This window comes from Drosophila sechellia, chromosome 3L (genome assembly GCF_004382195.2).
Source record: "Drosophila sechellia strain sech25 chromosome 3L, ASM438219v1, whole genome shotgun sequence".
Taxonomy (NCBI): Eukaryota; Metazoa; Arthropoda; class Insecta; order Diptera; family Drosophilidae; genus Drosophila; species Drosophila sechellia.
This window is the reverse complement of record NC_045951.1, coordinates 14,554,032-14,581,914: the sequence shown is the minus strand read 5'-3', so window position 1 is coordinate 14,581,914 and position 27,883 is coordinate 14,554,032. Positions and strand designations below refer to the sequence as shown.

The following is a 27,883-nucleotide window of genomic DNA, read 5'->3' as shown; positions in this document are numbered from 1 at the left end:
TTAACCATTTAGGCAATGATTACTATGACACTTACATGATTATTCGTCTGATCTGGACCGTTTGGAAGAACTCTTCTGAAGAGGTTCACGTTATATACACATATATTAAAAACATACTTCCTGTGTAAACTTTAACCAATATAACCAAATATACCCTCTACAAGGGTACAGGAAAAACGCAATTAAGCTAGCTCGCACTTTCTTGCACTTGTATCAAAGCTGTCCGCATGAAACCTCTCCAAAACGTATTTATCTTAAACTTTAATATATAAAAAATACTAAATACTATTTTTACAAAATGTTTTGTATTTAATTAAAAGTAACATATGGATTGAACCCAATTATCAATAGTAAACACCACATTTAAAAACCATACTCTGTGCTCTAAGATAGGTAATCTTATTTTGTGAAATGGGATACTAATCCTTTATTGATGTGATCCGCCTCATTTCGTGACTCTTTATTTTCATTACCGATCTTGTTTGTAATCATACTCAACCAACCGAAGAAGTACCCGCAGTAATTGCAATTAATTTGGAGTGCTCCTAGATAAGTTGCAACAATCAGAAAGCAGTTGATGTCAGAAAATACGTTATCATGTCCCGACCTACCTGCAGTCTTGATGACGCATTTCATACCCTTCATCCTTGGGATTTCGGAGAGCAGGTAGGGAAGGACCCTGCTAGTCATTGCACCACCATCGGGTATAAAAGGACGAGCAGCAAGACCAACAGCATCATTCGATCAACAGTTCTCCATCCGAGCAGATCATCAGTAACCATTCAGCAAAATGTTCGCCGAAACCGCTCTTGTTTCCAACTTTAATGGAATGCCAGAGAAGAAATCTCTCACCGGCGCCTCTACCAACCTGAAGAAGCTGCTGAAGACCATCAAGAAGATCTTCAAGAACTCCAAGCCTTCGAAGGAGATTCCGATCTCCAACATCATTTACTCCTGCAATACTGAGGAGGAGCACCAGAATTGGCTCAACGAACAACTTGAGACCAAGGCAACCAGCCTTTTGTGCTGAACTCTTCTGGGACATCCCCTCCATCGAGTATCTGTGATGTGACCCGATCAAAGGGTCTATAAATCGGCACTCCGGCTTTAATATCCAACTGTGATGACGAGAACACGAGACTGACTTGTGTGCCGTGGAGGTGACAAACTTCGTCACCTCCGCCAACTGTACATATCAAACTAGCTGCTAAAATGTCTTCAATAATGCTTTAATGTAGTCTAAGTTAGTATTATCATTGTCTTCCATTAGTTTAAGAAAATCATTGTCTTCCATGTTTGTTTGTTAGGGTATAAAACTAGGTTAAGAATAAAAATCCCTCGCGGAAAGAAAACAAAACTTCATTGTATTAATTTTTCTTCATGCTATTATTAGGTTCAATTATTTGTTTAGTGTTTTCAATATCCTTAAAGATATATTAGATGAACACAATGGTTTAATTATATTGTGATTAAATAATTTGGTTCGGCTGTTTTCTGTACACAGGATATATACTAAATAGTGGGCGTTAAAAAAGGTTCAAGCTAAATTTATCTCGGTATTTTGCCATTGATAAAAATGTTTTTGAAAAACAGAACCGAATATCTAATATGGGCGAGAAAACTACAAAGTTTGCAATAAAGACCGACATCAAATCTTAATTTAATTTAATTTGAATATAAAATTTTTTTAAGTAAACGCTATAGTGGGAATGTGTAAGCCACCGCTTATTTTTTCTAAGAAAGAGCTCAATATTTGTTTGAAAAAGTGTTTTTTCGTTGCCAAACATGATTTATGCCTTTATTATATATATATAAGAACATATACTTTGAACTAATGCATCGGCAAGAAATTTAGTATTTCTAAATTGAACTTCCAGAAGATCTATTAGATATATTTTCGACACCATGACTTGGAAATATAAATTTTGTAGACATATTCAGTATTTTAACATCTACTCTGATAAAATGCGTCTAAGAAATGAAATGCTTTAAATTTATTTTTAAAATATTATATAAAAAAATGCATACAAATATAGTTGTTTTTATGCAAATGTAATTTTCTCACTCTATGTAATTCCTTGAAGGTGATCCATAGTAATCGGCCGCAATGCAGATGCAAGGTGCACCGGACAGTCGTATTCTAATATATGTTTGAAAAAACAAAAAAATTTATTTGAATCAATTATTTACTTGATTTGAAAAAAATTTAAACGGTTCACATAGTTAAAGTTGCAAATTATTCAGGAATTTAACATCTCAAAAACTCAAGTTTTTTACTTCGTCCAATAGTTAGCATTCACAAATCTAATTGCTCGCTGAGTTGCATGCCTTAATGCATATAACTTTTATGTGTTTTTATTTCTTGTCGAATATTTTAATCTATTGCTTTTTATAAGATCGTTTTTGTAAGATCGCTATTATTTAACGGTAAGTTTCAGAAATAGTTATAAAAATGTCTTATTTTCTATAGCCAACATTACCAAAATATGATTAAACTAAAAATCTAAAAACTAAAAATATTAAAATTAGGCAGGTGGAATATAACTCACATGCGAGCCCTTCAAGTAGGCAACACATTGTGCAAAAGTACAGCAAGCAGACAATTTTCTAGCTTGTAACTTTCTTTATGTTATTATTGTATTCGTTTTAGCCAACTCACCATCTAAAAAACTGCTAATTCTACCTGCAAAACGGTTTTCATCCCCTTACCCACTGAAATTTTACAAAGCAGGTAGGGAGGATTGCGAAATCTGTGGGTATAAAAGACCGCGCAGCTAGACCAACAGCATCATTCGATCAACAGTTCTCCATCCGAGCAGATCATCAGTAACCAACCTGCAAAATGTTCGCCGAAGCCGCTCTAGTTTCCAACTTCAATGGAATGCCAGAGAAGAAATCTTTTACCGGCGCTTCCACCAACCTGAAGAAGCTGCTGAAGACCATCAAGAAGATCTTCAAGAACTCCAAGCCTTCGAAGGAGATTCCGATCTCCAACATAATTTACTCCTGCAATACTGAGGAGGAGCACCAGAATTGGCTCAACGAACAACTTGAGACCAAGGCAACCAGCCTTTTGTGATGAACTCTTCTGGGACATCCCCTCCATCGAGTATCTGTGATGTGACCCGATCAAAGGGTCTATAAATCGGCACTCCGGCTTTAATATCCAACTGTGATGACGAGAACACGAGACTGACTTGTGTGCCTTGGAGGTGACAAACTTCGTCACCTCCGCCAACTGTACATATCAAACTAGCTGCTAAAATGTCTTCAATAATGCTTTAATGTAGTCTAAGTTAGTATTATCATTGTCTTCCATTAGTTTAAGAAAATCATTGTCTTCCATGTTTGTTTGTTAGGGTAAAAAACTAGCTTAGGAATAAAAATCCCTCGAGGGAAAACAAAACAACTTTTGATCTTTTCTATTCTCTTCTGCTTTAAGGGCGCTTGAAAATTTGATTACAAAAACAGTAAAATATAACACTGTCCAACAGCTCAATAGATGTGCAATAATGACTAATTTCTTGGAAGCCCAAAAAATTTTATTTTGGTGTATTGTTATTAACTATTTCTATGTGACAACTCTATTCTTGACATATGTCTTTATACAAAGTCTTTATACTAGTCTAAATAGGTAATTAATCGTATATACTACTACTTATATATACTTATAGATCTTGTGGTAAGGTGAACAATTGAAATACTTATTATTGGTAATGGTAGGCATATTAAAGTTAAGAAAATATTTAAAATGATACGGATATAAGATGGTAGTAATATTATTATTTAAATTCTAAGACGCACGCCAATCATTTCGACTTAAATTAAATAAATAAAGTGCTTAAAACTGTAGTTACCTTTTTAAACATCACATTTCATGAGTTTGTAAAGTACTTGTTGTTTGTAAAGTACTTGGTGGTTCAAGGGAAAAACGAGTTTCCTGATACAACATTTTAGATTAACAAAAATAATTAGATCATTAAATTTATAGAAAATAGAAAAAGTAAAATCAAACAGCCTCCAATGCCAGTTAGTTGCAAGAAACCCCCTATTTTTAAAAAGTTGGTATTCTATGGCTCAGGCTCAGTGGCGCCGTTGTTCCTCACCTATCGAGTCCGTTTTCAGAACTATGAGCACAGGCGAGTCTCGTTTCCAAAAATAATCGATAGGCGAACGGTTGCCCGGGCTTTTTGCTCCGTTTCAAACTGTTTATTTATTTCAACGCTTATAATAAAAGTTGCTGTAACAATACACATTCGATATATGTATATATAAGTATATATGTTGGAAGTGCACTTGGGTTTCGTTATCCGTGTAGGTGATTCGGGTGAGATGTATGTCTGTTTGTCACTTGCTGTCTGGTTTGCTGCATTTGTTCGGAAGAGTTCTGACAACTTTCTGGAAGATGAAGTATTTATATGCGGTATCGTCGTTTAGGGTTATAGTTTTAGATCCACCAGTGGCATGTAGAGTTTGTTCGAGGGGCTCAAACAAATGTGGAGCGTAGGGGACAAATGCAGATGGCAAGACCGAAACGGAAGAATAAATTTCTGAGTGGAAGCCGACTTTTGGATTGCTGGATTGCTGGACTGCGGTGCTCGTTGCTAGTGCGGGTTTCTTTTTTCACTTTTCTCAAAAACTTCTCGAAAATATTAAATTTCTCTCGTATTAGGTGCAATTATCTAATATCAATATTTTGTTCGTCTAAAACCAAAAACGGAACGCTGGCCAATTGTAGTTCGTCTGGGTCTAGCAAGCAGTTCGCCGCCCATCTCCGATTTCCCTCGTACTCAGCACTACGGATAGTCCACCGAATCGCTGTCGAGGATCGTAGAGGAGACCCTCGAGGCGCGGCGGTGCCAGTAGTCCGAGTAACTGGCTTCGTACTGGGCGGCGGTGCGGTGCCACGGTGGCCATTTCAGCTATTCCTCGACAATGTCCCACACCATCAGGGACGCATCTGTGCCGCCCACGGTGATGAGCGTGTGGTCGCCGCACAGGAAGCGGACGCAGGCCAGCATCCCGGAGTACACCTTCGACTCGTGGAACTCGGCGCGCGGCGAGATGCAGGGATATCTGGATAAAATGGCATAACATAAGATTTAAGGCTATACAAATCCCAGAGTTCAAAGAGAGACAAACGAATTCCCCTTATCGAAAGTTGGGATGTTATATTAAAAGCATTCCCGCAGCTCACCTGAACAATCTCAGATAGCCCTCGGCGTCACCGGATGCGAGCATGTCGTGGGCGGCGGAGCGACTGCAGGTGGCCACGATGGTGTTGGTGGTGCTGTAGTAGCGGTTGCTCCACTGGCCCGCCACCAGGAAGCCCACGGTGCAGTTGTTGGTCAGCCACTTGACGTCCTTCATGGCAATGGGACTGCGCTCCGGGGACAAGGACTTGGCATCCCAGAAGAGCAGATCAAAATCGATGGTCACCGTCTGCACAAAGTTGCCGTCCATGCTCCAGTCCAAGTGGGTCAGCGGTTGCGATCCCCGGATCTTGTTCACCTTCTTGTACGAGAATCCGTCGCGCGACACGCGGAACAGATAAATGCTACCGTTCTGGGAGCCCATGGCTATCATGTCGCCAACTGCAAAAAGGATAACAGGTGAATTTTATATTTTCAAGATTATTAACTATCGATGTAATACTATTTAACCCTGATATCTTACCCTGGTTGTAAGCCACGCAATTAAGGGGCGAACCGCAGACCCTCAGGGTCAGCATTACTGCCCCATTTTCGCAGTTGATGACCAACAGGTGACCTTCGGTGCTGCCGGCGGCCAGAGTGCCGAATGGATGGAATGCCAGTGCCACGCACTCATAACCTGTTTGAATGGTCCAAATGAGCTTGTTCTTGCGCCACAGGGCCACGTGCTTGTCGTGCCCGGCGGTGGCGTACAGTTCGTCGTCCGGATGGGCTGCCAAGCCCCATAGTTGACGTCCGTGGCCAAAGACCACCTGGGTGAAGCGGCGCTGCAGCGAGCCCTCCAGGATGTTGTTCCGCGTGGTGCCCACGTAGATGTTCCCGTCATTCCGCCCGGGCCGCTGCGGATAGATGGTACGTACTCCACCGGCGGCCTCCGGGAGCTGTGGTTTCGAAAAGTTCAATTAGCTACGTTCCTCTGTTTGTACATGGAATCAAAACAAAAATCAGCTTAGACCGAATCTTACCTTAGTATCGGCAATCTTCTTGTAGTTCTGCAGGGAGTCCCAGGCGGCGATCTTGCGATCCTTCTCGCCTCCGGAGAGTAGGGTGCCCTCGCCCAGCATGATCAGGCATCCGATACCCTTGTTGTGCGCCTCGAACTCCGTGCGGACGAAGTAGGCGCCATCGGAGTCCACCGAGTAAATGGTTATGAACCCATCCGAATCAGCAGTGATTACATCGCCATCCGGCTCGAATTGCACACTGGTGACATGGGAACGCGACGGCTGCTTCACGATGTCCGTGCGCTCAAAGAAGCCATCCTTGCGCCGGTGCCAGAAGGCAAGGTGACCACGTCCATGGGTGATGATGAGATTATCGTCCAGCGGGTGGAAGGCAGCCCCCGACAAACCCTCCTGCAGGGTCTGTAATTGAGTCGAGAATCGGAATTAGGACGCTTCTTAAGTGGGCTGGATTAGGCGAACTTACGGCCACTTTGCCCAGCAGGTGACCCCACTGCCACTGCCACACGGACAGAATGCTCTCGCGTCCACTGTCCACCGCCAGTATGTAGCTACCTCCGTTCTGCCGGGGAATTCCATTGGTTAGTCACTAATTCGGTTTAAATCCTGGGGGCATGACTTACCAGCTGCGAGAAGGCCACTGCCGTCACCCCGCTGTCCAGTTCGCCCATGCCAAAGACGTAGAGCGTCTGCAGGGACTCGGTGCTCCAGATGCGGACGTGCGCCTGCGACTTGCGATCTCGTCCAGCTTTCTGTCCTGACGCAACCAGCTCCCTAGAGGGATGCACATCCATGCTGGAAGAGAATAACTGTATTTAGGTTTGTAGCTTCATGGAATTGATTTTACTTTTAATTAAGGGAACAGGTTAAACAATATAATCGTAAGTTATAAACTTTAAATATTAATTTAATTGCTAACCACATGATATCCTCGGTGTGTCCGGTGTAGTGTCTCTGTGCATCCTCGTCGCGGTCAAAGAGTACGGCCACGGCAGCCACGTAGTAAAGCAGTTCTCCGGAGGGCAGAACCCAGAGATTTCGCCGCGCATCAATGCCGCGATAGCCATGGCTAAGAACAGTCGAATCTCTGTAGGATTGGTTAAAACAGAAGTCGAATTCGATATACATACACCCATTGAAGCTGCAGTTTTTTGTCCGGCGGGGAATTGTCGGCCGGCGCATGGTGAACGGGCGGATAGAAGGTGCGCCGCAGTCCCCGGATTGTGACCTTGGTGGGCTCCTCCTTCATGATGTCCAGCATCGTGTACTCGCCGTTCGGCCGCAGGATCTCGCTCTCCGGAGCGTACAGAATCCGCGGTCGGCTCTTGCTCCGCGGACGGGCGCCTCGCAGCGGCACCTTGGGCAGCTCATCCGTGGGCAAAATGGGTGCGGCGGCCACCACCGAGGGGCGGGACCTGGAGCGCCGGATGGGTGAGCCGGCAATCAGGGCCGTTCCCGTGGCCAGGTAGAAGGTGTCAACGTCGGCGAACTCATTCCGCAGCTGAGAAAAGCTGCGCACCTAAAAACCAAATAATATATTATTAATATTATTGGAAAGTTAATAGACAGGATAATATTTATGTTATATAGACTTATGAAAAGGTATATGTTGTTTGGGTTCCGATCAAGTCTGATATACCCAAATTAATGTTTTTTGTCGCCGTGCGTGAGGGCAATTTGTCAAGCAATTTCGCAAGTCGGCTAAGTTCGGTTCTTCATTAAGTTATTAGGCCGTGTCAAGGTCGTGCAGTTAGCAGCCCGGCCACCCCATGGATATATACATACCTCCTGGCCAGTGCCTGTGTACATTTTCTTTGCTCCGTTAATTTTCAGCACTTGACCCAAATCCTCGAGCACTTCCTCGAACGGCTGCGAGGTGCGTAGGTTCAGCAAAACGCGACACTGAAAGGGGAAAACAGTGGGTGATATGGCATGAGTATATAGATTTGTATATGTGGAAAATCACGTGTTAAATCTGGACGGGTAATTAGTCTGGCAAGTGGCTACATACACGTATGTGCCACGCGGCCCTTTCAACACATTTTACTTGACCCGCGGACAAAAATTTAGCCATGGCACGCAACTTCCGATCGTCGGCTTAAGGGCCCGACTTTCCCGATTCCCTCTGGGTTTTAGTAATGCTTATAATTATATGTTGTCGTCGACTTGCGTCCTCGCCGCATTCTCCAGCCACATCCACATCCACTTTCCTTTGAGGCTTGCCCCACAAATCGAGTCTGTGACCCAGTTTGCGTTTTCTTTTAATGCTTAATACATTTTATTTGTTGCAAGAAGCAATCACGCGAAAAAAATGTGACTAGTCATCCAGAAAATTCTGGGATTTCAATAATGTGCACTCACAAAATAAGACATTAGCTTCTTATAGATATTAAAGGAAATACATTTGGAAATTGTAAAATGAATTAAGAAGTTATAATTTGCTTGACCAATTTGAATGGTTTTTCTCTCCGTGCATGCAGCATTGTTTGCCTGCGCCCCATTGTAGATATGCTTATTGTTGTTGCACTCGAGCTCTTGCGCTCATAATTGGGTGCACCCCACGCACACCACCACCCACCACCCACACACAGAACCACCCAGAGTGAAGGCCATGCTTTGTTGCATTTGTTGGGTGGCGCTTGACTTTGGCTTTTCTGCTTTCCCTGCTTATTTTTCAAGTGGAATACTTGAGTTTTAATGAACTTCAAGGCCTTGATAACAGTTATTCACGCGTGTTAAAGAAGAATTTGTCTCTCCACTTCTGCCAGGATCCTCCATCTCCATCATCATTTTTCTGTAATAAGGACTGGCTCAAAATTAAAGCAGCTGCCACGGAAGTTTTTATTTGGCCAAAAAGGACGAGGTCCTGCATCCTGGTCCAGAGACAACGATAAACTTTCGCCGTTGTCTGGCCGAGCTTGGTTTAATTTATGTATTTAGTTTGGCTTCGGAAAAGGCGTCCGTTTAATGGTTTTATGTCCGTGTTGAGTGGTTTTCCCCGCACATTGCTGCCACTTAATTTTCCCACCCAGGTCGGACTGATTGTCGGCAAACAGGAACAGAAAAAAGAAACCTAAAACCAGGGCTCCAACTTTTCCCTTCTCCCCACCCATTTATCCAGCTCATTTTGAAGTTTTTGGCGAAAAGTTGGAAATTTGACTGTTTGCTAGGCTTGACCGAATATCAAAACTTTTTCGGTGAATTTGTGAATCAATTATAATTATCATCGAAGTAGGCCGAAAACTATCAGTTGAAAAGTTTGTTGTCAGCCGTTTTTTCTGTCCATTCAATTTTAAGGCTAATAGCTTTAGAATAATTCTAGTTTTAAGTTTAAGAATGGAAGAATAATAATATATATATTACATTTAATCAAGTTTTTAAAGCCAAAACATCATCTTGGATAGGTGGAAAAATCAATTTTACGCATTCAGCTTCGCTTAAAAATTTTATGTATTTTCTTTGCCATTTCTAACCCCTTTTTCATGGCTTGCAATTTGATTTACACTGACGACCATTTCGACTACCGAAACGCATGTCTTTTATGGGTCGTTAGATGGTCCGGTTCTGGTCCAGGTGTATACCATTTTCCAGCCGGACCACACCGGACCCCATGGATTGTGCCTCTATTTATCACAATTTATTTACGGTTTATCAAAGCGCAGCACCTGCGACACAATTGTCCGGCAAAAATGTTTTCAAATTCAAATGTTGATGGAAGAGTTGGGCCTTTCATCAAATAAATGGACAATATTCTAGGATGTGGATGCAATTGGAAGACTTAAAGGTAAAATTATTTATAAAGGGGAAACTCAAATTTATGTTTTATGAAATGGAACATGGCAAGATCTAATACTCCTTTCAGTACATTAAGTTTCACTTCACCGAAAAAGTGTCAAATTTTTGCCAGAACTCGAACAATATTATCTTAAATATTTCCGGATGGTAAATAAAAATTTCAATAAGTATGCTTACTTATGTAAATAAGTATATTAAATTAAACTTAAGAAGAGTGTCCAATTTTGCCGAGAACTCCATCCATATTATTTACTCAATGTATGGTCAACTTAAAAGCAGCTCCGAGTTCCCAAAGCGATAAAGCCAATATCCATTAGGCAAATTATTGGCCCATTTGACATTAAATTTCTAGCTGCATATGGGTAAAGTTTTCCTAAACTTTTCTTTCGGCAGTCCAATCGAGTGTCACTTAATTTGCTGGAAAATTAATTGACAGAACAGAAGCTGAGAAGATGCTTTTAATAATTTAGTGCAATGCATTTCAGGCCCGAAAGGCTGCAAACTATCGATGTGTGTGCCATAAATTATGCATGAATGTGTCTCTGGAACTTCCTATTCGCACACCCTCATGATACGCATACGTATGTATGTACGTATAGATGTACATCTGGGCACTTGGGAGCCATTGCCGTCCTTAAGACGCCTTGATGAGGCATATGGGCTGCCGACATGGACTACAAACAAATATAATTATGTGAGCAAATAATTACATTATCGGCTACGTTGCCAGTTGCAATCACGTGACCCCAAACAAATGGCGTTTGTTAAGCCAATTACGTGCACTTTTCGTAAGCGGCGGCAGGTGGAAATCGGTTGAGGAGAAGCTGGCAAACAGCTGCCGGAAGGAAATGGCCAGGACCTCCATTTTCCCTACGTCCTGTGTCCTGCGTTCTGTGTTCATGTGTTCATGTGTTCATGTGTACATGTGTGCATGTGTGCATGTGCTAGTGTGCCAGCGTGAGCGTGAATGTGTTGGTGTGATTTAAATTGTCAGCATTTCTCCTCGTCTGGAAAATTGTCCTGGTTTTTCAGGCATTCAATCGCTCGGCCGTTGCACAGCTGATTTAATCTTGGTGACGTCAAAACCATGCAAATTTTCCAAATATTTTCGTTTGCGGCAACTTCTCCTTCCACTGTTTTTTCTGCAGTTTGCCATCTCCGTACACACAAAGGAATTCCAATAAAATACAAACATGCATAAAACAAAAGACGTTAAACTGCAGCGCTGTTAGTCGTCCTTATTGTTGTCAACGGTCGTTGAGTTGCATAAAGGGAACACAAGTAATTTAAATGAAAAACACAAGAACGACAAAATACCGAATGCGAGTAAAGTGCGGTACGCGAAATTTAAATGGGACATTATATAAATTATATAAGCAAATAGTTAAGTGCACAGTCCATGAACATATTGAAATCTTTCACAGTTTTCAATAAGTATATAGTCCAAAGTTCAGCTTTTTCATAGCTCATAATTTGCCTCCGCATGTGTAGGCCTCATATCAATTCGAAAATATTTCCGAGTAGCTTTTCCATTTATTGAAAATTCCCTTACAAGCCTGGAAATTTGGTATCCATGCATTCGTCTGGGATGTGGAAACTGAAACCATTCTTTGAGTGAGTTGTTTTTGCGCTTCGAGCTTACTTGCATATTCCCTGCCTTTTTCTGTTTGCCTTCATCGAAAGTCCAAACGAAACACAGAATGTCAGGTGAGGCTGCCTGCTGTTCTTGCACCCCTTTCCCCCCTGCTAGCCACCTTTCAATGCCCCGGTGGCGTATACTTTATGAAAAAATTGAACCAAGCCCCTATGCATGCTCGACATTCGTGCACAGAGAACAAATACTTAGTGTGGGTTTAATTACAAAAGTTTAATCCTCAAAAATCCTCTGCAATCCTTACACTGATTGGTGTTGAACTAACTGATTTGATTTGAAATATTTACTATGTTTGCTTTTAATTTGGGGTTTCGTTCTTTAAATCTCCATTTTACAAGTTTTTTTCTGTGCCATGTGCAACCCATTCAAATGTGTTTATAAACACATAATACTCGGTTTTCCAAAGTTTCTGCTAGTACGTCAAACACGTAAGCTGCAAGTTGAAAAAGTCAAACAACAAAGTGCAATGCGACACGTTGCACTTTAGTTTGCCAAATAGCCCAGCACTATGCCATACTATCGGGTGATATATACATGTAGATATATGTATATTGCGGAGTCGAGGGACCGCCATTATTGAGTAGCCTGCCATTATGCATAGCCTTTTATTGCGGCTTTCAATTGCATTACCCGACGAACACTTGGTGTATCTACAGATATAGATGTCGATGCTGATGTAGACGTAATGGTAGTGGTAGTTGTATTGGCAGTTGTAGTTGTGCAGCCCAGACACAAACAAATAAACACAAAAAAGGGAATTCCCGCAGACTGGGACACAAAATACAGACACAGTCTCAGACAGTAAGTGGGCGGCGGAAGGAGGGGTGAACAGTGTCAACATATCAGTTAGAATAAATAGAAGTTTTAAGGGCAATTGGAAACTATTGTTTAGACATTACACTTCAATTTGGATACTTATTTAAAATTGGGAGCAGTTAATCGCAATTCCAAATTCTTTGTGAAAATACGAAATTTGTAAAACAATAATTATTCAGTAAGGAAAGCAGCTAATGCATAAACTATGACTTCTTTACTTCAGTAAAGTTTCTAAACGAATATAAGCATAAATCTTATATGCACATTTTAAATATGTGATCAGAGAATGGTGTTGAAACTTAGTATTTTAACTACATATTCTCCATATTTCCCATCCTACAGTGCTGTAACTTTTAGAGACCCAGGACTCGGGCGTTCGGGGTAATGTACGTGTAATGCAATCGGCGTCAGCACTCCGTACATTCAGTGTTTTGGCATGGAGTACATGGCTTGGAATACCCAAGCATATATTTGTATATATTTTCGCCAGGACTTCGTTGTCGGTCGTGGGGCGTACGAGGAGCGACATGTCCTTGGCCTTGGTCAATGAGCGCGTGCTAGGTTGGATAGCGTTGGGTTGGGTTGGGTTTGGTTCAACAGCGGCAACAAACACTATGACTACTACAATTTCCTCTTTCGCCTTTGTTGTCGGTTGTGCTTTGGTCAAATTTGCATTGCAAACTCCATTAGGGTTGTCTCGTGGGTGGCGGGAAAATGGTGAAAAATCGGAAAATCGGAAAGGACTGCCTTTGTTTTCGGCCCCTTCCCTTACGCCAAACTCGCCCTCTCTTTTCCATTGTCTTGGCCATTAATGAGATTCGATTTGGGCCTGGCCAACATCCCCGGCACAAAGTACCTGTCACGACTTAGACCAGCCTTTAATTGGCCCGATCAGGTGTGGCCTTCGCCAAGGTTGCAGCCCACGTGCTGAAAGGTGCCGAAACGCCCAAAACGTAAAATGTACTTTTGATTCATAAAACTGCACGAATGCCAGCACCAGCACCACCAACGCCACCAGCTGAAAAACAAGGGGCCAACAAAATGTTACTTGCACTTAGCAAAATTACCATAAAACGTTACTACGACAACGGTCGAGGGCGGTGGGAAAATGGGGGAAAACTATAGTGCCGAAGCCAATTCATATTTTAAAGGCATTTTCGTAATAATAACATAAATTACGAGTACGGGTGTGGCGCAACGAGAGCCAAAGAGTTATGGGGCCATACACCTGACTGCAAACTTTTTGCCGGGCCTTCCCTAGTTATTCCCTTTCAAAGAGTAGTGTAGATTTTGGCCAAAGTTTGCCAAAATTTGAACAAAAATTGTAACAAAAATACAATGAAACTTGTATATTTAATCTTGCAATAAAAATGTTATTTTACTTAATGCCCACAACAAATTACAATTATTTTTAAATTCGTTCCCAAAAATGGAGTTATTAGAATGGCTTTATTTTCTATTGGGTGTAAGTTATTGGAGCCTGAAACTCAGGTTTATGCGTTTAATATTTTGTATGAAGTATTGGCTGTTTTAAATATTAATACTTAAATGATTGAAAGTATCGCAGCTGGAATCTATTTTAGTTCTGCTCAATAAGAGTGCTTAAAGATTCGATTCCCGAATCTAAAATTCCTGCCACTTTTTCCTTGCCCGATTTTTTAGCTGTTCTTGTTTTTGTATGTCAGCGGAAATTACCAAATTGACCGTGGCTTCAATTTTGTTGCTGTTGGCTGTTGGCCCGACTCCCTGGCTGCATACAATAAAATACAAATTACAGGCAATTGATTTTCCATATGATTGCCGAGGAGCGAAGCCCCCGAAAGTAGGAAAAGGTTAATTGCAGACTTCTGCAGAGCTTATTTCGTGGTCAAAAAAAGTATTAAAGTGGCGCATTTTTTCGCAGATCTATAAAAGTTTAATCACAGCACTCAGGACATTTTAATAGGAAATTCACAAATAAAATGCACATTTTAATATGGCAGGGAAGTGTGGAAAACAGTGGAACTGCATTTGAAAAATGGAAACCGCAACTAATGACGTCCCCGAGGGGCAATCAAAGAATTTCAGCATTCAGAAAAACAAATCAAAGTGGGCTCCACCATCAACTGCGGCTTGGTTAAAATAAAATGTCAAATTATTTATGTGTTGAATCCTTTAATGACAGTTAAGTCTGTTTGGTCACGGGTTGCTGAAAAAAAGAATAAAAAATACACTCCACTGACCATAAAATATTGATGGCAAATATTTATACAAATAAAATCGAATCGGTTTGACCCTCGACTCCGAGTTGGTCTGCATTTTTTCGCACAACCCACTGAGGCGAAGCGAAAAAGTAAACCACCTCCCGCAAAATGCATTTCACAATTCGCGGGGACAGGTGGTGCATCCAAATAAATATGTATGTATATTTACCCACTTCATGTGAGCCGAGCCCTCTGCATTCCAGCTTTAAATATTTAAACACTTTTTTTTCCGTTCTCTGTTTGCTTGAAATATTTGCCTGGCTTTGGCGTATTTCAATGAGCACTTTGCATAAATTTCAATAAACTTTATAGGCCTCTACGCCACGCGGCGCTCTAATGCAATAGTCAAACATAAATTTACATAAATATTGCAGGCCGATGCGCGCTTTAATCGCTGCCCAGACACAAATACAAAGGAAATTGCGAACATAGCGAAAATGCCGCAATCGTTGGGAAAATGCAAGGCACGAGGTGCAATTTTCCCAGAAAGACCCCTCAGCCCGCCCACCACGACCAAAAAATATTTTTGTGCATTGTTGATGACGTGGGCTGGCCGAAACAATAAATGCGATATGGAGCTGGTGGAAAATGACCAGCCTCCTCCTTCCCTACCCTCACCCCTTATCCCGACCGCCTGTCAGGACTCAGGACTCACCTGCACCGAATGATCCAAATTATTGATGATGCGTATCACACGGCCGGCGCTGCGCTTTATCGAGCCTGATGTGGTCGATAATGTGCCCAAATCCGCTTCCATTATTGAGGGCTTCCGACTGGCGGGCTTGGAGCCCCATCCCTGATTTCCAGGCGATGCATACCACATCCCGTTCTTCTTGCCGTAGCTGGCAGGCTGTCCGGGTTCGGGAAATATAAGAGCGAAAATGGGTAAGTGGAAGTGGGAATCAAATAAATAGTAAAGGTACGTGCGAATGGCTGAATATTTCGCATTGACTAGTTATCCCATCATCAGAGAGATGGGATGGTAAGTCACTCATACTCGTATGTATGCATGAGATAGGTACAGTACTTACTACGAGTTATAAAACAGGGTTGTATTTGATAATCTTCTTATAAAGAAAATTATATTTATCCTAATTTAGATGTATCATCTGGTAAATGCCTTGCTTTCAGAGGTTTATATTCATTTTTTGACCATTATTTCTTATAAATTTTAATATAATAAATAATTCTAGTAGTATTGAGTTCCAATGTGCCACATCACATCACCAAAAAATCCCTTTCCCTGTCCATGTATTGTGCGTGTGTATGTATGCCATTTACAGATTGCTGGCATCGCGGCTTTCGTGAAAAATTCCGCGCAAATCTGGAATTAATTAAATTGTTTTGGAGCACGCACCGACCTGGCTTGACCATGGAAATGGATGTAGATGTGAATTTGGACGTGGTGGTCGTGGACATGGACAAGGACACGCACCCACACACGACACAGTCGACTGCCCAAATCAAGCAAATCCACACCCACCCACTCGAATTCACGCACTACGAGATTCACACACTCCAACTGAGCAGTGCGGTGGGTATTTGGTTTCCTATTTCTGTTTGAGAACCAAGACCTCAACCTTTCAACGCTTGAAGGTATCAAAAATGCTGGCCTTTCGGTTGGGATCATGAGAAATGGTATAAGATTGAGATGAGCTGGGATGAGTCATGTGAGCTTAGGGTATTTAAAGCAAATTATATGAACTATACTGTATATAGGTATTATGATCAAGATCAGATTAAATATGTTCAAAAGGTATGTATTTAACAATAGACTAAATTGCTTTGATTATATGCTTGATTTAACACAAATTTATGGTACTGTCTTGTTCATCATCACATTAATAAGTTACCTAATAAAGATAATTAAAGCAGAATATATTCTGGTGCCCTTAAGATATAAGGCACACATCCTGCAACATAACAGTATACATAATACTGAAAAATACATATGAAAGAAATACTTAGCTTTTAGCAAAGAATTTCGACACATTAATATAGCTACCTATCAGATACTATCCGAAACTTTGACTTTCTGGTATTTTACCTTCACAAATCCGAGTTCTGTTCGTGAGTTCACTCTATGGTCACGAAGCCATCTCAGTCTCGCTGGCTCTTGGAGCCAATCCGCAAATTGGAAAGAAGTCGGCCGCAGAGTGCGTGTGTATTGGCATTTGCTTTCATCTCATTGAATGATTAGAGTCACTGACAGTGTGAGATTAGTTGGCCCACAGTCTGAATAAATTATCAGCCTAATCTGTTTCGCCCAGGCTCCTTGCTTTTGAGACTCTCGACGTGTCTAATGCCGGAGGATGAGTTCGAGTACTTATAGTTTCCCTAAGCTTTCCATTTGCCTAATCATCGCCAGTTGCCCCGGGTGAAAATACGACTTTCATTCGAGGCTTGCAGTTCTTTGACAAATATATGTGGCATTTTGCACTTTATTGGGTTGAGAGACTTTAAATTTAGCTGTTCAGCCATCGCATTCAATTTGACAAATGCATTTTTGCTATTTCTCGGTCTGCGGTATATTTCAGTTTCCTGCCACAAACAGAAGTCGGGGCCATAATTCAAAATAAATAAATTGTTTAATTTTAATTGTTTTTCGTCTTGCTGCATCGACTCGACTCGTCTCGGTTCGTTTCGATTCGTTTCATTCCGTTTGATCCGTAGGTGAAAATTCAATTTTAATTTCACATTCGGCTTCGATGGATTTTCAATTTAATTCTCCTTTTCTCCGCACACCACTTCCTTTCGGCCCAATGCCAATGCCTCCTTTCTCCATTCCTTTGGCGCGCAAAGGTGGATGGGATATATACAATTATTGTAGACCGAAAACGGGGGCCCAAAAGGACGAAACAAAAAGTGGAGACTGAAATTAATGTAAATTCGTTTTTAACACAATTCCTCAGCCGGCAATTTTACATTTGCTTTGTGGGTGGAACCAGAACACCAGAGCAGAGCACCCAGAACACTCATAGTAACCCCCAACTGACCCCAATATTGTTTTCTGGGATCCTACACACTTGGAGCCCATATAGAATTGCGGGGCGGTGGGGCCCAGCATGTGTACAAGGTTACCATCAAAATCAAGGCTTTTAATTGAAATTCAACAAAAATGCAGAAATTCAAATATGGCCCACTCGGAAATTATGTTGGTGCGTATCTGTGTGTTTGCCGAGATTTGGCTCTCGTGCAAATGGAAAGCCGGAAAACTCATTGCACGTGTCAATGATTGTTGTTGCTGCTCTGGCTGACGCGGACGGACATTTCCTCCCTTGGCAAAAATCAATTAAAATTCCGCCAAAACATAATAAATATGTGGCGTTTTTGCCGCCTACTAAAATCGTGAATGAATATATTTTCATTGCATGCAAAAAGTCTCCTGCGGTGATTTAAATAAAATAGAAGTAAATCATTTCTGCCTATCAACGCATTTATTCTCAATATTCGGCTATGGCTTCCTAGCCAATGCCATATATATATTTAATCAAATTTTATAATTATTTATTGGTGGTAATGCGATTATCGCTTTCAGAATTTTCAAACTAACTTTTAATTATTCAAGGCTTATCCAATTGAACGAGCTTTTGTTGAAAACTTCAAAGCATCGTTGCCTTTAAAGCTAAATTCTAGGGAGACGTAACACTACTGGGAATATTTGAATTTTATTTTGGCCCTACACGTAAAATAAAATTCATTTTCTTAAATTTGAGAGGCTTTTATAAATTCCCATTCTAATAAAAGTAAAATAACATCTATCAATTTTATCTAAACAATTGGAAACATGTCCAGGATTACATATATTACTGAGTTTTAGACAGACATGCAACGTTTTTTGTAATACAGAATACTCTACGGTATTTACAAGTGAGACCCAAAAACGGCAGCTTTGTCTTCGCTTAATTAAAAATGGTTTTTTGAAACGACACAGATTTGTTCGCATAGCCATTTGTTAGTCTAGGCGCACATGAAAAAATGCATTAAATTGAAAACCCGAATTGGCCGAATAACGTTTTATTTATTTGAGCATAAGGGCCCTGTTTTACATTTTTGACCGAGGGTAGAGATTGGCTTTAAAATTGGTCTAAACTAGTGGGAAAATGGGGCTCCCTTTTGGGGGCCGGGCGGTGGATTTTAGGGGGTTGGTCATGCCACTTAGCAACTAATATAAGCACCAAAGTGGCGAGCAGGGCAGCTCGGCAAAAGCTTAAATTACGCGCTCAATTAAACTTTAAGCAAGTTGGAAGAGGCCACCAATTCAATACAAAGGGGGCCGGCAAAATCTAAGCGCAACTTCAAAGCCCTTTCGACGTTTCACGTGCAGCCTCGCAGAAAATTCACTGAATCCAAAGCGGGGACCCTAAAAAGGGGGACCGTGGACGAGGATGTGGCGCCTTTTGGGGACGTGGCAGCATTTAAGTGGCAGCTTAAGATGCCGCATTTTACGCATATTTAAGCCGCAGTCCCACTCTGTACACTTTCCCCCCGGCAATCTTTATGATTATTATCGGTTTCTGGCGTTGGAGTAAGATTGGTTTTTGTTTTGGCGTAAACAAATAAAATAGTTTGCCCAATAAACTGGTAAACATATAAATACATATTGACATTTATGCCTGCTCTGGAACCCCAGAGATTCTCGCGCTCTGCTAATGCTAAATGGGTTTTAAAATTTACGGTCAATATTATGTGTTTTGCCAGGCGTTCACGTAATATGGTATTTACTGTTTCACACCTTAGCTGGTTTTGTTTGGATTAGATGGGGATTTGGAAATGATGAAAAATTATTTCGAAATGCCAGTGAGAGTGATGAATGTGGCTTTGCATTAATACATTTGCAATTTATGAGGTGGTAATAAATAAATGTTTACTTCAATGCCCATCTATGTATATTTATTAAACTTGTGGAATAATAAAGTTTTGGCTATCCTATCAAATAACAATATTTGTTGCTCTGCTCCCATTGGGTTTGATTTCCATCTATTCAAGTTATGTTTGCCATTTCATACAGAACTCCCTCGCACACACGCATTTCACTTAATCAGCAGTTTAGAGCAAGTTAGTGGCTAATGTAAATATCATCTACTCAACGTTGTGTGAACTTTTTGGGCATAGCATAAATTTGCGCTGACATGGCAGATGCCACATGTCGTACACACAAATGTGCACCGGGAAAAAGTGTATGCATTAAAATGTTGCATAACTTAACAAAGAGCATAAAAAGATCAATAAATATTTATTTAAATGTCAATGTTTTCAGCTTTGATTGACCTTTTTTTACGAAAAGATTAAGCCTGAAAGTTTTGTAAAGAATTTAAAGAAGCTTACAATCCTACAAACAATACAAAAATGCAAATCGAAAGGCTTTTAAGTTGAGCTCAAATGGACTTAAATGAAAACGAGATTTAATTGAATTAAAAGTTTTAATTATAATAATTGCCTTTCCAGGTTAATTACGACTATATGTGAACTTATTTAACGAAACATTTTCAGTGGGTATTATTCGTGAATGTTCGAATCTCAGTGTCTGCAGTCAAGTGGCATGCCGAAGGCTAAGGGAAATATTTAAAATTGAGCATACATCAACGATGGGCAGCAGGACAGGATTCAGCGGCCAGCACACGTAGACCATTAAAAAACACTTAGAAAAACAACAAAAGTCATTTAAACTTTTTGCCAACTTTTTTCCCGCCCGCCCGCACACTGTCCTGCTCCTCAATTTCTCTCTCGAAGGCAAAAAAAAAAAAAAAAATGAAATGTGAAATTAAGAGATGTGTGTGGAGATCGTGGGGGCTCGGGGCACTGGGAGCCCGGACATGTGTGATGTGCCGGACACCGGACTCTGTTCTCTGGACTACAGGACTACAGGACTCCAGGGCTACAGAGTCCGGTCTCTTTGTTTACATTGTGCGGACTGAACTGACCCAAGACTTCGTGGGGGATGTGAGCATCACAAAGGGCGAACTTTCCTCACTATCCTCGTCGATGTACATTTAAGCGAAAGTTTCTTTCCCGTTTCCCGTGTGCGCGTGGATGTGCGTGTGTTTGTAGAGTGTTCGAGGCACTTTTAATTCAGTTGCAGTTTTATCCGCCGCACAGCATTAAGTCCGCAGAAACGTATAGTCGTAGAAAAAGCGCCGAGTGCAAAATAAATGTAATTTTCTGCGCGCAAATGAGTTAATTCAAATCATTTACATTTAATTGCACTTTAAATTAGTTAATTCGCTAAGGTTGATTTATGCGGAGCGGCGGCGACGCTCTGGCGTCCTAGAGATGGCGATTCTATGGCTATAATTATTGGCTGCACCGGGTTCACATTTCGTTTTGGTTTCGTTGGCGTTCGCTGAGCAACTGAATGAAAGAATAAACTAAAAATGAAAGGCGGCGGCAACGGTACGTATACGTTATACGTGGCGTATACGTTACGCTGTCCTCAGTCGGCGGAGTGACCACGCACACAGCCATAAAACTTCTATATAGCGTGTACATAAAGAATATTCAAATTGGCAACTCAGCACCTGAGTTACCACTTTTGGCGCATTCGAGCATGAAGTGTACTCAACGTACTCAGCGCACTCGTCACACTCACTCACTCACTAACTCACACATTCTCGTGCCCACCTGTGCTCATATTTCTTGTATACTTGTATTTATTTATTGTTTGGCCAAATCAGGGCCGTCAATCTCGAAAACTTCGCGGCCATTAGCCGCCATCACCCAGCTATGCCTTTATCCCCGTGCCACCCATATTTTCCCACAGTGTATGTGTGCCGCTGCTACCGCCACTCGCCGCATGGGGGCGCTGGTGTTGTGAATCAACAAGGCGTCGTAGAAATTGCGCGCCAAAAATCCGTGGAAATGCACACACACATGCATCTGGCGTGGTATTTGTGTTTGCAAGCGAGTCCTGTACCCGTCTGTGTACTGCTGATTTGTTTGCCTTAAGAGAAACATTTGCTGCATGAGCTATTGGCCAACGCTTAGGCCGTGGGCCAATACACGAGCTATAGCCCAGCCCATATTGGATGTGCACCGATGGAGTAGGCATCCACACCTTGTCGAGCAGAGATGTGGTCGATTATCGATGAACTAGTTCGTGTGCAATTAAGTTGAACAGCCTATTTGGCAGTTGTCTTCAGAGCCTTTCACAGCCCTTGTGGGCGTGATCTCATAACTAATTAATTCAATTTGCAAACCGTTTTCGTGGAAATTCCCTGTTTAATGTAAAAACTAATCTTAAAATTTGATTTATTATATTGTACGGATTATAAACCAGGCTTTTGCAATGTCGCAGGATTTTATGGACTTTGTTTATCATCTGGTTATAGTTCAGGAAATCGGTCAACTTTGATGGATAAATCACGAAATGAAGTATGCATGCCCCATCTACAAAAATATTGCTTGCGGTGTGTTTGTATGCGTGCCAAAAGAGCCGTATAACTTTCACTGGCGAAAGAGTCTCAAAGGAAAGCACTATGGTAGAAGAGGAAGAAGTGGAGCGTGCTTGGGTTTTCCCCGCTTTTCCTCGTATTGCTTTTGTCGCTGCTTTGTTTTCCACTGTGTTGTGTTGTGTTTCCTCTGCCTTTGCCCTCTGAGACGGCCACTTTCGCTCTCCGCCTTCGGCACTCACATTCACATTCACACTCACATTCGCATTCGCATTGGTGTTTGCTAGGATTTTTGTTTGTATTGGACTTGGTGGTGCTATTGGTGTTGGCCTGCTTTTGGATTTATGTTGATTTATAGTTTTGCGGCAGGTGAGGTCCGTTCTTGGGCAACTTGATGTGGTAGTTTAGCTTATTGCTTTTCACTTTGAAGTGGCTTATATGGATATTTATTACCATGTCGGTTGTATTTGAATTTCCCTAGCAAGAAGCACGCGCCAGCTCTCTGACTCTCACACTTTTCTCTCTCTTTTTCTTATATGCTGCTCCGGTTGCACCAGTATTTGCCTTTGATATGGTGGCCTACGGCAAATACTTCAACGTCTACGCAGCCTTTTTCCATTTCGCCTAACTTTTTCCTCTCTCATTGCTTTGTGAATGAAAATGCATGAAATACACGGCTTTCTTTCAGGCCGGTTATTGCCCATTGCTAGGCTCACTTGCTCGGTTTTCAGTTGGGAAATTATGAAAATAATTAGCATACACCAGGAGAAAAAATCCTGGTTATTAGCTTGCATATTGCGATTGCGATTTCTGCCTGCGGTCAGTTTCGTTGCCATATTTGTTTGTGGCCACGACAGCTGCACAAATGAGTCGGGCAGAAATGGGTTTGGGGATTCTGATTTCGGGCTGCTCATTAATAATTTTATGCTCTTTTGTTTGCTTTGTGGGTGTTTGTCTGGCATTGTCACTTGGCCCGGCATTTAATGCGGTTGTCCAAACAAGTTTTGGCGAAAAGCTCGGAAGCTCGGCTCGGAAAATGCTGAATATGCGACACCGCAATTATGTGTTGCCTACTTATGGGGATGGCCCACAGGGCGTATGAGAGTTGCCACGCTGTTGCTTGCTACAAAGTGTGTATGCGAATCCAAATTCGTGAAATCATATAGGTTCTTGAAAGACGTGAATAGTGTGCAAATACCAACTTTCTATTTTACCATATTTAAGATATGTAATTCATTTAATTAAAGAGAGAATATAATTGAAAATAATAAACGAAATGTTATCGACACCTTGTAATGCACTAACAATTTTTTAAAATTATAATTTGCTATTCTAGCATTATTTGAATAAAACGATAACTAAAAAAACTTTTTTATGGCTAGTTTTTACACACATATTTATAGATGCCCAAAAATCGCTCATAAGCAGATGCATAAGTAGAGCACATTCGTTCTTCATTTGCAATTTATATTCCAAAATTCATAGCGTAAACTCAGTCTTTAATGCCAGCTCAGTTTACCTCACATTTATCTTGAAGGTTAGCGTCAAGATTAATTTTGTTAGCTCGACCTTTTTGGCCATTTGTGCTGGTTGCCTTTCGTTTCTCGGAGCGTGTCGAAATAAATCGTCTTAGGTCTGTTGGCTTGCTTTGACTTTAATTGAATTAAATTGATTTTGCTCCACTTGCCAGCCGGCAGTCATCAATTGCCAGACGCCAGGTGAGAATGAGCTGCTCCTGTTGCCAACGCACTTGATATAAATAGAATTTTCTAATCTAGCCTCTCGCACCGCAAATTTGACATGACAATCAACTCAACTTGGACACGTATTAGAGACGCACACACTTACTTAAACACACACACAGGCACACCCTCACTGCGATCCAATGTTTATGTTTTTCCAATCAATTGTGTCACAAACATGGCTATGAAAATAAATACGACCCAAACCACCCACAGGACATTCTGTTACTGTTGTGCTCCGAACGGATAAACATAGACACGAACACAGGGACTTAGATACAGATACATTTGATGGCCATTCTCTGGCATAAAACAATAACAAAAGCGTGTTCAACGTGGACAATGAACCGAAAATGAAAATGAAAACTCGCCGAAATTGATAGATACATAGATACAAGTTCGGTTGATGGGATAGCGGGATAGTGGGATCCGTGGCATATGAAACTGCAATTTACAGCCATTGTGTGACGGTCATTCAGTGATTGTTTGGACAGTGGCACAAAAGTGATTGACTGCGCACACAACTTTTAAGTGGAAACTCGATTGCTCACTCTATTTGACTTGTGGCCACAGTGGGAAAAGTTTGTCCAAGTTTAACGACTGCCATATTTGCTGACGGTGCTATAGAGGTGAACATTTGCGGTGAAGTTTGATTCCTGAGAACAGTGGTGCAATGTCAGGAAAACATTTTCAATCGGCAAAATAGACATTATGGCATGCAGACTATTTTAAAGATTGCCTAACTATTCCTCTATATAACATTTATAATCCAATGTTTATAATTAATTTAAGCAATGCATAAAATATTTATTTTTAAGGCATTAATTTCTGTAATTAATTACAATCTTAGGAAAATTAAACATGTATTTTTTAAGAAATATAATTAACAAAATACAACTAAAATTTCTCTAAAATGTTGTCGTTTTATGAACTTAATTATTTATTTCCCACTCATGTTTGGCTTCACTGTACTCTGAAAGTGATGGTAATGCCACGCAAATGCGTAGCTGCCATTTTCATTGCCGTTCTGTTCAGTTTATGGAAATTCGAAATATTTTCACAAAAGCCACATGAACGGCCAGAATAATTCACATTTTGGCCATGCGATGACATCGCATGCATTTTTTCCCAGCCCGAATTTTCCCGTAAGTACGTTTTTCTGTGTTTGCTGGGAATTGCTAGTGGGTCCACACCACTGGGGGCCATGTTTTCAATTTCCATTGTTGCTGTCATGTCTGCACTGCACTAGGATCCACCACTATCACCACCTTCACATCCGCCTTCATTTTGAGGCTCAAGTTGTTAATAAAAGTTTACCGATTTTTGGACGTCGGAAGAATGATTACTGCCACACTGCACACAATTTAAAGTTTTCCCCGCTCATACATAAATCAGCGAAAGGAAAATCCTTCTCGAGGGCTCCGAGGAAACGCGCACGACAAAAAATATTGTCCGCGAAAGTTGGCCGATTCGATGCGATGCGTGCAAAGTTGTTTAGTGAGGAACTTTAACTGGACGCGGCCGAAACTAAAGTTGGCCAAAACTGAACTTGGCCAAAAACGCTAAACGCAAAATGGTACAAAGTGTGCCATGGCGGTGGTTTCGGGTTGTTCGACGGTAAAATTAATAAAAGTCGTAATAATACTCGCAATTTCCTTTTAGCGCCGACTTGCCATCGCGCATTTTCCTTTGGCTTTGTTTCCTTTGCCTTTTGCATAATTTTTTCAGTAAAATATATATGTACATGCCGACATACATACATAGATATATTTTCCTTGGCTTTTCCCTCGCTGTGTGGAAATTCCACAGCTCTTTTTCCGATGCTGGACTTTGAGAAGTTTTTGATTTAAATAGTTTGGCCTGGCATTTTACTGCTTGCTTGGCTGGAATTTTTTAGCTGCCATCGACTCCTACAAGTCCCTATTATTTTTATTGTGTTTTCTCGTTCGGATTCCTCGTCTGCCACGGGCGGATTATTATTAGTAAACATTATGGACAAGGTTAGGTCATGATGTATATAGGTTTTCCCGCCCCATTCCCGCTTCTCAAGCGGAAGTTGTCCAGCCGGGGCTGACTTATCGTCGCCATTTTCAGCGACGAGTATTCGTGCATAAATAATTTGTTAGGCATTTATTATTTGTTTTAGGTGTAAATATTTCAAGCTCACAAGTGAAGCGGCCTGCAGAAAAGAGGTCGAGGTTTATAGCTTAATTATTCCCATGCATGAAACGAGCCTGCTTTAAGCCTCCTCCGTTTCCAAGAAGGAAGAAATTTCTTGCCGCCATTGTTCGGTAACCCCTTTGTACGGTCCCGGGCTTTTTTTTATTTCCCCCAGCACACACGCATATTATACATAATTTTTTATGATTTATAAAATGTTTGCTTGTGCGCCTGCACGGGAAGAGGAGTGGTATAATTTTAATTATTTCCTACATGTGCGTGGTTTATTAATGGCCACGTCAGCTCAGCTCGGCTTATACTTCTTTTTTGGTTTGGCTTGGTTTGTCCCTAACCTCTCGCTTTTTAATGGAGGTCAACTTTAGTTGGACAAAAAAAAATGCATAAAGATTTATTGCATTTGACAAGTTTTTGTTAATGATTATGGCACGTGCTTTGGTAGCCGTTTTTGCCAAGGTTTGGCGACCCCTTTTTCTACTTTAATTTACAATCCCCTTGGAGGAAAGCAATAACCTTTCAAGGATGTAGTTTGTGTGCTTACACAGAACAAAATATATGAATTACAGTAAATTTGAATACTACAAGTGTGCCATTTGTTCAAAAATTAAAAATTGTTGGTTAGAATATCTAAAGAAATTTGATATATATTAACCATAAATTTAAAATAGGTATGCATATTCAACTATTACTGTAGTCAATATAGTCGTAAAAAAAGATATAAAAGAAATTTTTACCGTCATCCGAAAAATAGTTGAATGATTTGGTATCAATTTAAAATTCTATGTTTTTAGAAGCTTTCTAGGACATGCATGCATAATTGATTCCACTGTTACTTTTCTGGAAGTACAAGTATAAGGCAGTGGGTTTTCTTACTTTATCAGATAAATATTCAATATCCTGAGACATGTGTGTCCTTTGCCACCGAAGTCACGCACTGTCAATAAATTAATATAAATGTCACTTGCCAGACTGCATCCCATAAATTTTTCAATCATTTCGACAACGCAGCAGTTTTTCCACCCTGGACCACGCCAACTTTATGTGCCTGCGGATGCGAAGGAGGTGTATCCCGGTGGAAATACCATTACACGGGAGCACAAAACTGATTTGAATTTAATTACTTGCTTGGCATATTTTGTTATTTTTCCGTAGACCGTTAAACGTTATGCAAATTGCTTCGACTTACAATACAAGAAAATGTTTCTTTTCTGTTGCCACTCGCTGACAAATTGTTGATGAACGTTGAATATATATTTTCTTTTGTGGTGGTGCCAAGTAGGAGGGAATGAGTGGGCGTGGTGGGTTGGGGGGAGGTGGGGCTTAGGAGGTGTATGGTATCCGTAATTGCATTTGCGTGCCGGAGAGCGGGAGACGTTAATGAGCGATACCGAAACGCGCTGGAATGTCAGCCTTAGTAAATCATCATGCCAAAAGCAACGGCCAGCCTTGACGTTTTGCCATAGGAAGGTGATGGGTGGGCTAGTGGGTGTTTGATGGGTGGATAAGTGGGTGGATTGGACATGGTCACAGATATGGTGAGGCTGTGTGGGTGGGCTGGTTCTCAATGCAGGGTGTGGTCCTCTCACAATCACATGCATATCACATGTGTCCTTAGCATAGCCAGTGACATTTTCTGCTCCATTATTTTCATCATGTCTGACAGACGACATTTCAACATGCAACTAGCAACTAACGGGGGCAGCTAACACATACCGCCTTTCCATCTCGCATTTCCCATTTTACACGGCTCACCCCTACAGTAACACGTATGGTAAGTGTAACTCGAACTGCGAAGTGTACACAGCGAGAATTGGTGCGACACTTTCAGTATGTTCTTATCAACGGTGAGAATTTATGAACTGTAAATCTTAAAAGGTTAAGATTTAGATTTA

General features: G+C 41.1%; 3 protein-coding genes across 4 annotated transcripts in view; 2 read left to right on the top strand and 1 right to left on the bottom strand.

Annotated features, from left to right (window-relative positions):
• Positions 1-748: 748 nt before the first annotated feature.
• LOC6605711 lies at positions 749-1,357 on the top strand. Its single transcript, XM_002030491.2, has one exon. The coding sequence runs from the start codon at positions 791-793 to the stop codon at positions 1,028-1,030; it is 240 nt and encodes a 79-aa protein (XP_002030527.1). The 5' UTR covers positions 749-790; the 3' UTR covers positions 1,031-1,357.
• A 1,443-nt stretch (positions 1,358-2,800) lies between these two features.
• On the top strand, positions 2,801-3,404 carry LOC6605710. The gene has a single exon (XM_002030490.2). It carries the CDS (start codon positions 2,843-2,845, stop codon positions 3,077-3,079), a length of 237 nt encoding a protein of 78 aa, XP_002030526.1. The 5' UTR covers positions 2,801-2,842; the 3' UTR covers positions 3,080-3,404.
• A 768-nt stretch (positions 3,405-4,172) lies between these two features.
• LOC6605709 (echinoderm microtubule-associated protein-like CG42247) overlaps positions 4,173-27,883 on the bottom strand; it is a 38,843-nt gene continuing 15,132 nt past the window's right edge. Inside the window, exons 1-11 of one of the 2 annotated variants that reach the window (XM_032718852.1) lie at positions 20,608-21,039; positions 15,339-15,533; positions 7,961-8,077; positions 7,306-7,694; positions 7,095-7,244; positions 6,799-6,970; positions 6,642-6,737; positions 6,179-6,577; positions 5,677-6,094; positions 5,198-5,594; positions 4,173-5,076 (exon numbers count right to left, since the gene is read on the bottom strand). In XM_032718852.1, the coding sequence (XP_032574743.1) occupies positions 4,923-5,076; positions 5,198-5,594; positions 5,677-6,094; positions 6,179-6,577; positions 6,642-6,737; positions 6,799-6,970; positions 7,095-7,244; positions 7,306-7,694; positions 7,961-8,077; positions 15,339-15,533; positions 20,608-20,676 (2,556 nt within the window). In that variant the 5' untranslated portion in view covers positions 20,677-21,039 and the 3' untranslated portion in view covers positions 4,173-4,922. Of the gene's footprint in view, positions 5,077-5,197; positions 5,595-5,676; positions 6,095-6,178; positions 6,578-6,641; positions 6,738-6,798; positions 6,971-7,094; positions 7,245-7,305; positions 7,695-7,960; positions 8,078-15,338; positions 15,534-20,607; positions 21,040-27,883 lie in introns of those variants that run through there. The other variant, XM_002030489.2, reaches the window with a different exon arrangement.

Coding starts and splice junctions, on each gene's coding strand:
- LOC6605711 (XM_002030491.2), top strand. CDS start 791: ATGTTCGCCGAAACCGCTCTTGTTTCCAACTTTAATGGAATGCCAGAG.
- LOC6605710 (XM_002030490.2), top strand. CDS start 2,843: ATGTTCGCCGAAGCCGCTCTAGTTTCCAACTTCAATGGAATGCCAGAG.